Source organism: Coregonus clupeaformis, chromosome 39 (genome assembly GCF_020615455.1).
Source record: "Coregonus clupeaformis isolate EN_2021a chromosome 39, ASM2061545v1, whole genome shotgun sequence".
Lineage (NCBI taxonomy): Eukaryota > Metazoa > Chordata > Actinopteri > Salmoniformes > Salmonidae > Coregonus > Coregonus clupeaformis.
Window position 1 is genome coordinate 3,089,956 of NC_059230.1, and position 10,824 is coordinate 3,100,779.

A 10,824-nucleotide genomic window follows, 5' to 3' on the forward strand; every position below is an offset into this window, starting at 1 on the left:
GGTCGCTGGTTCTAATCCCCGAGCTGACTAGGTGAAAAATCTGTCGATGTGCCCTTGAGCAAGGCACTTAACCCTAATTGCTCCTGTAAGTCGCTCTGGATAAGAGAAAATGACTGGTATAACAAATATGGTGTAAACTCCCTCTAGCAAGCCCATTTCTCCACCAATACAATGTTTTTAGATATGTGGGAAGAAGTGAATGAGTGTACACTTCAGGAGGAAGAAGATATTATTGGGACGCAGACCCTAGTCTATCCTACCCAAGCACAGGAATGTTGTGACTTGTGACCTTACGATGACCTCTACTCACGTTGATGGGACCACACCACTGCAGTTACAATTATTAAAGATGAACTGAAACATTTTAGTAAGTTAAGGTGATTTTGATAACCAAATGTGATAAATAAGCATGTTCCTACCCTTAAAACTGCTGAAAAACTAATTTATGTTAAAAACATTAGAAAATTGCCTCATCTGACTACTGAGTGCCGCATCTTAATAACGTAATCACTCGAATAGTTCCTCTGAGAGGCAGAGAAGGCTATCCTGTTAGAGACTAGCCAGGTAACATGGCATGAACGATAAATTGACAAAATAAATACATACTGTGCAAAGTGGGTTATCATAGCTAGCGAGCTAGTCCAAAACCACGGCAAGCTCAGCTGACATTGATGGAGATTTTGCTAGCTAGTGACGTTAGCAGAACAGCTTGCTACAGTGCACGATTTTACTATGGATTATGGATTTCACTATGGACATTGGCAACATCATTAGGTAAGTCTCACAACTAGCTGCAAATGATTTAATAGGAGTGGACACTGTTAACCACCCTACATGTCTGTAGCTAACTCTTTCAGAAAAGACACCTAGTTAGCTAGCTAGCTTGCATTGATTGACTGAATACTCATTTTTCTAGCCAGCTGTTTCTAGCCCAGCTATCTAGCTAGCCTCTCCTATGTTTGGCACATCTGAAGTCCCTCACTGCAAATCATTTTGATTACCGTTTTATGCTTATTATACACAATGTTTTTCCATCTCAAATTGGTAGTTTTAGCTTTTAGTTTATTCACTTCTTGATCATTAGTCTTGATCAGTGCCATATATTTAGAGAGTTCAGCCAACTTTTAGAACGGATAGCACATTCGAGCAGTCCATTTATCCATTCATGACAAGTGTTGGATTTTAATTGTAATCCTGGACGTTCAGTTATAGCATTGGTGAAATGTAGAAAATTCAATGCCCTGCTATTTGTCAATGTAATAATGGGGAGCTAACATGGCTGCCATATGTCAACATTTTCTAAATATACGGCTCTGACACCGACACGAGGGGAGTTCAACAAGGCTTTAACTTGCCACGAACATCTTATTCTACCTAGTAATAATTTCAGTTGAATGATTCAAACAAACATTCCAGTGTTACAGTGGGGCCGCCAAATAGCTAATTTTTTGAAGGTATCCCTGTGGCAGTTTAGAAACAATATTCAAACTGAAAAATATTTTTTTCTATGATTATTTGTAGCGGCAGTTTATGCTATTATGTTTCCTGCACACTGCATGTTGGCTGTTAGCTAGCTAACACCTGTTAACAAGCTAATGTTAGTGAATATTTGTAGCTAACACAAACCAAAATGGAATGTGTTAGCTTCAGTTAGCTAACAATCGCAAACGTTTCACCTTGTTGAACTCACCTCTCACTGAGCACCTCAAAACACGACACAACAAATGCCGCTAGCTTGTGTCTAATGCAAAAGCACACACTTTTTAAATGGTTTCTTAGAGCCACCAAAAACTGTCTTCAACTTCCGTCTAAAATAAAGAGGTTCCGCCCCGATATTCACACTAACGTACTACTCAGGAAGTGGCCTATTTGGAATGCATTCTAGATAGTGTGCTAGTGTGGATTTTTGGAGTGTAGCCTCTGAGAGATTGTTCAGTACACATATGTTTTTTTTGATTCAGTCATGTCAACAGCACATATAAACATCATCATTTTTCAACAGTTTGCAACTTAACTAAAGTTGGCACTTTTTTCTCTGGTGTCAAAGCTTGCTTAATGTAAACATTTATTTTCAATTTTCACATTTTACATTTTGCTATTTAGTCCTAGAGGGTTGAATAGCCATGGTCTAAAAAAGCATGTGCACAATTTAAAATAATTGTTGCTCTCTCACTCTTTTTCTAACCCAATCTCTCTCTCTTTCTCTTTCTTTTATGGTTAAAAAATGAACAGTGACAAATGTAAAATCAAACATGTTTGTCACTGCTGTTTCTGCTTAACAAATCTCTTCCAACTTCAGACATTCAACATCCTCAACTTCACTAACTTCTCTCTAACAACACAGAACTCCACACAAACATACTCAACACAACCTGCCTAGCCTATTGTATAGCATCATGTGTGAGTTCTGAACATTCAACACCTTAGAAGTTCTGTATTTCAGTCCTTAATGCCGGATGGTTCCTTCCATATTAGTCTTTGGAAACAGAAACTGTAATCCATGTTTTGGGTTGGTTTCATGGTAAGGAACAATCTAACATTAAGTTGTAAAATATTGAACTTATCCTTTAAGACCTTTGTAATCTATAATTCACCAGCCACATCAAATCCAACTCAGATCATGGATTCAATCTATTGCAGATAAAGGTAAACCACAATGCGGGTTTGTGCAATATATGAACACTAACCTGCAGAAACACATTATGTAACCACTAACCTGTAGAAACCCATTAAAACCGATAAACCCGATAAACCCAGCAAGTTGTTCCTCTCACAGACATTATAGTCATTGGATATTGAGACGAAACCACACCTGTTCTTAAAAAACGACATAAACATTTAGAATAAGCCCATAGTCAGGTTTTCCCAGTTATCTGTGATTAATAGAATTTTGGGGTTTCATCTACTAGTTCACTGCACTGACCCCAAATCCCCCGCTCCTCTGTCTCTATCTCTCTATCCATGTGGTCACAACCACAGATCAACACTTTATTCTACTGCTAGAAAAAGAAAAGGACAAAAAATAACATAAGGAATGAACTTCTGAGTGAGAATATGTATTTAGAGTTCTTTTGCTTTTTGCTTTTCTACCCAGTGGCCTGCTTTCTGATCATTACATTTCACGACACAACAAAGAAAAGCATCTCTATCAAAACAAATGACAATAATCCGATAAAAACAACAGCAATGCAGAAAAACGAAACAACAACAATGATGCGAAGGGATCATCACAATGGATCTCCTGTTGTAATTTAGCAACTGTCTGGATAATCTTGTGTGTATTTTGGGTGTGTTGTACCCGCAAAAAATGAAGATGTTTTTATTGTCACATTCCCCAGATAGGTGCAGTGAAATGTGCTGTTTAACAGGGTCAGTCAACCATAGTAGTTTGGAGCCCCTGGAGCAAATTAGGGTTAAGTGCCTTGCTCAAGGGCACATCGACAGGTTTTTCAACCTTTCGGTTACTGGCCCAACGCTCTAACCACTAGCCTACCTGCTGTCCTTAAAACCCTCCCGTTGTCCTAGGGTCAAAATGACCCGCCACTGTGTTGAACCAACTTTATTTAATTTTTATATTTTTGTGAGAAGGAGGCAGTGAGACTTTAAAGAAATTATCACTGCCTCCTTCTCACAAATGATCCAAAAAATATAAAAATTTAATAAAGTTGGTTCAACACAGTGGCGGGTCATTTTGACCCTAGGACAACGGGAGGGTTAAATACATCAGATGATAAGAATAAAAATAAATGTAAAATAAAATACAATACCAGTATACAATCGTTTTTTTTTTTTTTAAGAAAAGGTGGTCATATTTCAAAGCAATGCAACCCCTAAATCCATATATAAAGATTAAAACATGGATAGAGAGCTACATTGAAGTGTGCGCTCTGTAATATCAATTCTTACTTAACATCAGATAAGTGACACGTTTTTATCCCATGATTTTTCTCCAGTTAGTTAACATATCAGGATACTTAAAAAAAATACAAAAACAAACAATATATTGGCATTAAATACATTAATCCATTACAAAACAAACACATGGATATAAATTCACAATATATATGTACAACCTAATCAAAAAAAGAAAGAAAATCAAAGAAAACGTAGGAAAATTAACTACTGTAAAATCCCTTCAATCATAATTTAAGTGTATTGAATGCAAACTAAGGGAAAAGGGCAAGGTAAAACTCCTGTAGTTTGAAAAGTTTGAATTTAAATTGTAGTTTGATGAGCTCGTTGTAACGGTAAGCTTTGTTGTACATCTTTAAATTATCATTCTAATTTATGTATGTCTTGGTTATATTCTTAGATATTTGTCATATAGGCTATATTTATTATTATTGTTATTATTATTATCATTATTATAGTTTTTTGTTGCATTTTTTAATATATATTTTTCTCAGCATTTCTTTGTAACTTAATATGTAATTGGTACACAGAATTCCAAATTGACATAATTTGTGAGTGATATGTATTTATTCTATGTGCCAATGGCCACATATAAAGCTAAACGATGTCATACACATAATTTCTAACCAATCAGAAATAAATGAAATCCACATAGAGCCTCATAGGTTTGAGATTTTACCATAGATATAGAACATTAGATAGGCTGATGTCATAAAGCCCCAATGAATCAGAATGGAACAATTTCTCGGCCATCTTAGCTACGACCAGTTCTATCGATGTTACTGTACTTGGCATATGTATGCTTGGATTAAAAAGGAACCATGAACTTAAAACGTCACCTAAGAACCTATGGTGATATCTCACACAGTGTGAGTCCTTTCTTGTTGTCTCTGTATTGTAGCCAATGGGGAAAGGACTATATCAGAGTTGCCATGGGGAGGGAGAAAGGGAGCGGAAGAGGAGGTGTGGAAGAGGGGGAAGCGAGAAAGAGGAAGTGGTGATTACAGTGTTTTTTTCTGAGAACAGGAATGAAAGGGGGATTTGCATTCTTAGTCACACATATGGCAACTTCCTCAATGCTTGAATTCATTTTCTGGGCTGAAATATACAAATATGCATAGGCTACAGTAGCTACAACAACACGTAAACAATCCCAAATACAAATGTGTTTAGATATGAGGAGAATCTTGAATGTTGTAAAGTGAAGGTTGGTCCTTAGTGGTATAGGGCCATTGATTTGTATTATAATTGAGTTTATCGGTGCGTTGTGTGTGTGTGTGTGAGGTTCACCCATCTCTCTAACTACTGATATCCTACCACACAATCGCTAACATGGCACAGTCCAATAACCATAGTGGAATACTGACATGAAAAAATACCTAAGTAACATGGTCACAAACACAATTTCACAAGTCCCTACTTACTGTTTAAGCATTTTTTTCTTTTAACACACAAAACAAAAACAAGACAAAAAACGAACAACAAAACAACTCCCTTGCGATCCTCAGACGAATCTACACACAAAAAATGATTTTAAAAGATGTATTCTCCCAATGTTTTTGGACATACTTTATATATAACTTCCTATTACTGTAACGACAATTTCTCTGCTTTTCTCCAGAGCTCTGTTAGTGGTAAGTGAGATAGTAAGCCTAAGAGGATCTAAAATGGTCATCCGACACAAACTCTTCCTCCAGGTGAGCACATAGCTACCCTGTCTACCAGCACCCACAGATCATAGCGGTAAGTACAACTGCTTGCCCTTGTCTACCAATACGAACTGCTGCTCCCTAGCAACAGTTCTAAGATCAGGTTAACCTAACCGCACCAAACAACAGATCTAGGATCCGATTACACATTTTTGCACAGGGTTCATTAACAGCAGCCACCGCTTCACCATAAAGGGGTGCTGGTTTCCTAAGGGGGGCTTGCTTGGCTGTCAACCTTACAAACAATTGGCCTGAATTTATTTACAATACTATTTTTGACTCAATTCAGTAGTTTGGGGCAAATTCATTAGTCTCAGAGTAGGAGTGCTGATCTAGGATCAGTTTTGCCTTTCAGATTATAATGCATATGATTATATAGACAGGGGGGACCTGATCCTAGATCAGGACTCCTATTCTAAAGCGCTTCATGAATACAGTCCCTGGTCTACATAATGAGGATAATACATGTGGAGGTGTATATATCAAAGATAAATGCATAGGATCCTAATCAGTTCCAACACTACACGTTTAACAGCGAGCAATACAAAACCAGATCACAGAAACTGCGATGGAATTAAAAGTCTTGGTCATTGGCACTGGGGGTAGGGGTAGGGAAAGAGGGTGGTGTGGGGAGAGGTGAGAGTAGGGGTTATGGGAGGGAAAAGGTAGTTTTTCCTGGAGGAAGTGGTGGCCGTGACTGTGCAATTACAGAGTGTTCGTTGTATAGGTGTTTTTGAGATCTTAGGACATCAGTGAAGGTTTCATCCGGATCAGGAGACCTCAGCTCACACACTTGTAATCAGTGTCCCTGCCGAGACCCGTCAGTTTGGCAGACATCTACACAGACCAGTCGTGAGTCGTGAATCCCTCAGCAAACTCACAAAATAGTCCCCCTTCTTTACGAGTGATATTGAACGTGGATGTGTACTGACTGTACAAGTGTGCGGGTGCAACCACACATGCTCACACACATTTTCACATTTTACACATTAGTTGTCATGGAGTGTGTGCCCTGAATTCCGCTAAGGCTTCTTCGTAGGGAGGAAACACAGTGTAATATATACGAGTAATTTGTTTATTTGAATCAACAGTCTTGCTTTGTTTTATGTATGGTGTTAGGGATTAGGTGATGAGATTATTTAGAGCACAGTTGTCAATCTCATTCCACAGAGGGCCGAGTGTCTGCGGGTTTTTGCTCCTCCCTTGTACTTGATTGATGAATTAAGGTCACTAATTAGTAAGGAACACCCCACACCTGGTTGTCTAGGTCTTAATTGGAAGGAAAAAACTAAAACCTGCAGACACTAGGCCCTCCATGGAATGAGTTCGACACCCCTGATTTAGAGTGTAGTGCACTGTTGTGTGTGTATTGATGATTAGTGCAGTACTTGGGCTTTTCACAAAACAGATTATGAACTATTTATGTATGCCATTGGTTTATATATTGTAATTCATGATATTGTGTCAGTTTTCTTTCTTCATCTATCTACCATTTTGTTATTTCCTTACATTTCTTTCAGAGGCTGTCGTCCCTCCCCCTGATTGGTCAGTTGTTTTATGTCCTGAAAAAATGTGGGCTTGGAATTTGAGTGGCACTTTCGGAGCAGAAAGACGTTTGTTCTTATTCAAACACAGTAAATATAATACATATTTTATATCCGTATAAAATATATATTTTTTATTTTTCCAATATCAGATAGTGTTTCATATAGAGTTTTTAAATTGATCAATATAATAATTGTTGTATATGTTTTTATAATAAGGCTTTACAATAAGGTGTCTTTTTATAATACGATTTCACAGTAAAGGAGCATTGAATCTTTGTGTAAAATCACAACGAGGGTAAATAAGTGTGACTGTTTAAAAACAATATTATTTGACTAATATTACACAGGACTGGCATTACACAGGACTGTTATTACACAGCACTGTAGCATTAGCCTAAACTTAGCCGTGGAGTTAGAGTTCAAGCTTTCATACCAGAGACTTAAATAATGATATATGTATATAAAATATAATTATATATGTATATATAATACATTATTATATCATTATAAATTACATACTCAAAGCTTAGTATGGACAATGCAGAGAGTAGCCTATAGGCTTTATTTGCCCCATGTATGTGAATTCTATTGGTCCTCATAATGATGTAGGGTATAGGATAGCATGTTCATTTTAAGTCAACAAAACAAAAGACGATCAAATGATACTATTGTCATGGTGTAATACCATATAAATATAAGAATACATATAATATCATTATAATATTTTCTTCTTCTATAATTCCATGCTATAGCTAGACTAAAGGCAAATATTGGCTTTTTCTATGAATACCTAAAAATACAATTTTTAATATCTAATGATCTGATGATTTCATCTGAGTTTTGAGTTAAGGAAATATGACTCCTGTACTATAGCTTTCTTTTTGCTCCACTGATAAAGCATAATGCATCATGCGAAGTTAAGTGGAATCCTACTTCCACTTAAGTGATATTTTCACTTAGTCTCCCATTGATTTGCCTGTTAGTGGAATAGCAATGCAAGTCCACTGCAAGATTGATTGAAGGATATGGTTGCAAATCTTTGTACCTAATGGCAGCATGTTCATCCTAATGGCCTAACACAGGTCATGTAAATACTGTATCTCACATAATGGTGCTTTTCCTGCAACATTTCTAGGTCGAACTGGAGGGGGTCCCATACAAACACAAAGAAAGACATGTTTGAACACACACACACACACACACACACACACACACACACACACACACACGCATGCAAGCATTCAGACACACACTCACACAATTTCTCAAAACAGTGTTACAAGTACAGGTACGTACACAAGCTTTAAACTGACCAACACATCTTTTAACAAGGGGGATTTGGCTCTGTCTTTCTTTCTCTTATTGATTCTCTCCATCTTTCATCTTGAACTCTTCCTTTAGCCTTGGAAGAAGAGGCGGTGAAGCATCGTGGCGATCTGATTGGTTGATTGGAGAGGGGTTGCTAGCGTCTCTGTGTAATATGGTTTGTGTTAGTGGAACTGGGGGGAGGCGGGAGGAGGAGGGGGGTCGAGATGGTTGGAGTGCCAGGGGTCAAAGTGCACAGATCAGAGGTGACGACCTCACACTTTTTTAGGAGGAGGAGCCAGCTTGATGATCTCGTCTTCAGAGGGTTGGCGAATGATATCTGAGGAGAGAGAGAGCGAGAGAGAGTGGAGAGAGAAAGAGGAGAGAGAAAGGTCTCAGTAAGCTGCTGCAACAGACGTGAGAGAATGACTGAAAATAAATGAAGAAAAAGTCAAATAAGAAAGAACAAAATAATTTAGAAATCTGAAGAACGCCTCAAGGAAGGACTAAAGAAGACAGAGCTCAGAGAAATACAGTTTATAGTTAGAGACAGATTAGGAAAGAGAGCTCAGAGAAATACAGTTTATAGTTAGAGACAGATTAGGAAAGAGAGCTCAGAGAAATACAGTTTATAGTTAGAGACAGATTAGGAAAGAGAACTCAGAGAAAAAGAGAAAAGATGAGGAAAAAGTGGAGAGAGGAGGGAGGGGGGAGGAGGGAGGGGGGATGGGGAGGAGGGAGGAGGGAGGGGGAGGAGGGAGGAGGGAGGGGGAAGGAGGGAGGGAGGAGGAAGGAGGGAGGGGGAGGAGGGAGGAGGGAGGAGGGAGGGAGGGAGGAGGGAGGGGGAAGGTGGGAGGGAGGAGGGAGGAGGAAGGAGGGAGGGGGGAGGAGGGAGGAGGGAGAGAAAGAGCGAGAAAAAAACAAAGAAAAGTGGAGAGAGAAAGATAAGGCAAGAGGAGAAGGAAGAAGAAATATAAACAAAAAGGACCGAACGTTAGAAACAGAAAAAAATAGGTATAGTAAAGAGAAGTGACCTTTGTATTTCTTGGCGGAGGGGATGCGTGTGAGCTTGGTGTCGATCTCATCGTCCTCAGAGATCTTGAGAACCGTGGTGCGGTACTCGATGACCCGGGTCAGCAGGTCTGGTCGCCGTGAGATCTCAAAGATGTGCTCGATGTACGACAGGTTATCTGTAAAGAGGGAAACATTTTTAAGGTGCAAAAGTACTGTAAACATTACTATAATCTGGCAGCGTGATTTAATTTGTTACTTTTCTTAAACATTGTGCCTTCAAAGATCTGTGTTCATTTGCAGCCTCCTTCCCCCTCCTCTCCCTCTCTCCCCCTCCCTCACCTTGTGCCAGTTTGTCATTCTTCACCAGGTAATGAAACCACTCTCCACTCCCCTCCATCCCACCATCCTTCCCTCCCTCCCTCCCTTTCCCTTCCCAAATGTTGATCTGGGAAACCTGGAAACTTCTCCCTCCTCACCCTGTGCCAGCTTTTCATTCTCCTCCAGGTAGTTGAACCACTCCTTGGAGGAGGTGATGGTGTTGCTCTGGTCCTCTGTGATGTCCTCCTTGCAGGCAGACTTCAGTTGATCCAAGTCCTCATTGGTGATGTTCTCAGACAGGTCACTGAGCAAAGAGCTGTACTCCGACATGGTCTGATGGAAGGAGGGGGGAGAGAGTGAGGGGGAACGTTAGTTAATTCTGGTTCTTTATCAGAGAAAAAACAGGATGAAGGCGATCCAAAACAGCCCAGGTAATGAGGGTCAGCTGGTAGAGCACGGCGCTTGTAACGCCAAGGTAGTGGGTTCGATCCCCGGGACCACCCATACGTAAAAATGTATGCACGCATGACTGTAAGTCGCTTTGGATAAAAGCGTCTGCTAAATGGCATATTATTATTATTATTATTATTATCTTGCTAGCTTTAGTTTGGCACAACAAGGCCTGGCAAAGAGGGGAACGATAGCACAAACAGATCTAGGACCAAGCTAGCCTCTTGCTGCCAAAACGAGTGAACTTTTATTAAATCATGTACATAAGAGCAATAATGTGTGGTTACATGTCTTTAGTCTGTCAGTTTTCTGTTCTCTAGACATTACCCCTTACCCTTGTTCCACATGGAGTTCTATTTCTGATCCTAGATCTGTGTTTACGGGCACCCCCTACATGGAGCTGAGACCACAACTCTATCTCTTTAGAGACGAGGAGGAGAGAGAGAGTGGGACAGAGAGAGAGAGAGAGAGCCTCTAGTGGACACTCTGTCCTTCTATTGTGATCTCTGTTACAACAAGATCTCCCACTCTACCGATGGCAGGCTGGAAAGTGGCTATACTTACTATAG

At 39.4% G+C, this 10,824-nt stretch overlaps 1 protein-coding gene across 1 annotated transcript in view; it reads right to left on the reverse strand.

Moving 5' to 3' along the window:
• Positions 1-8,657: 8,657 nt before the first annotated feature.
• The window catches only part of LOC121554643 (astrocytic phosphoprotein PEA-15-like), a 41,500-nt gene continuing 39,333 nt past the window's right edge, over positions 8,658-10,824 (reverse strand). Inside the window, exons 2-4 of the mRNA XM_041868302.2 lie at positions 9,964-10,138; positions 9,508-9,663; positions 8,658-8,813 (exon numbers count right to left, since the gene is read on the reverse strand). Of these exons, the coding sequence (XP_041724236.1) occupies positions 8,749-8,813; positions 9,508-9,663; positions 9,964-10,135 (393 nt within the window). The 5' untranslated portion in view covers positions 10,136-10,138 and the 3' untranslated portion in view covers positions 8,658-8,748. The remainder of the gene's footprint in view (positions 8,814-9,507; positions 9,664-9,963; positions 10,139-10,824) is intronic.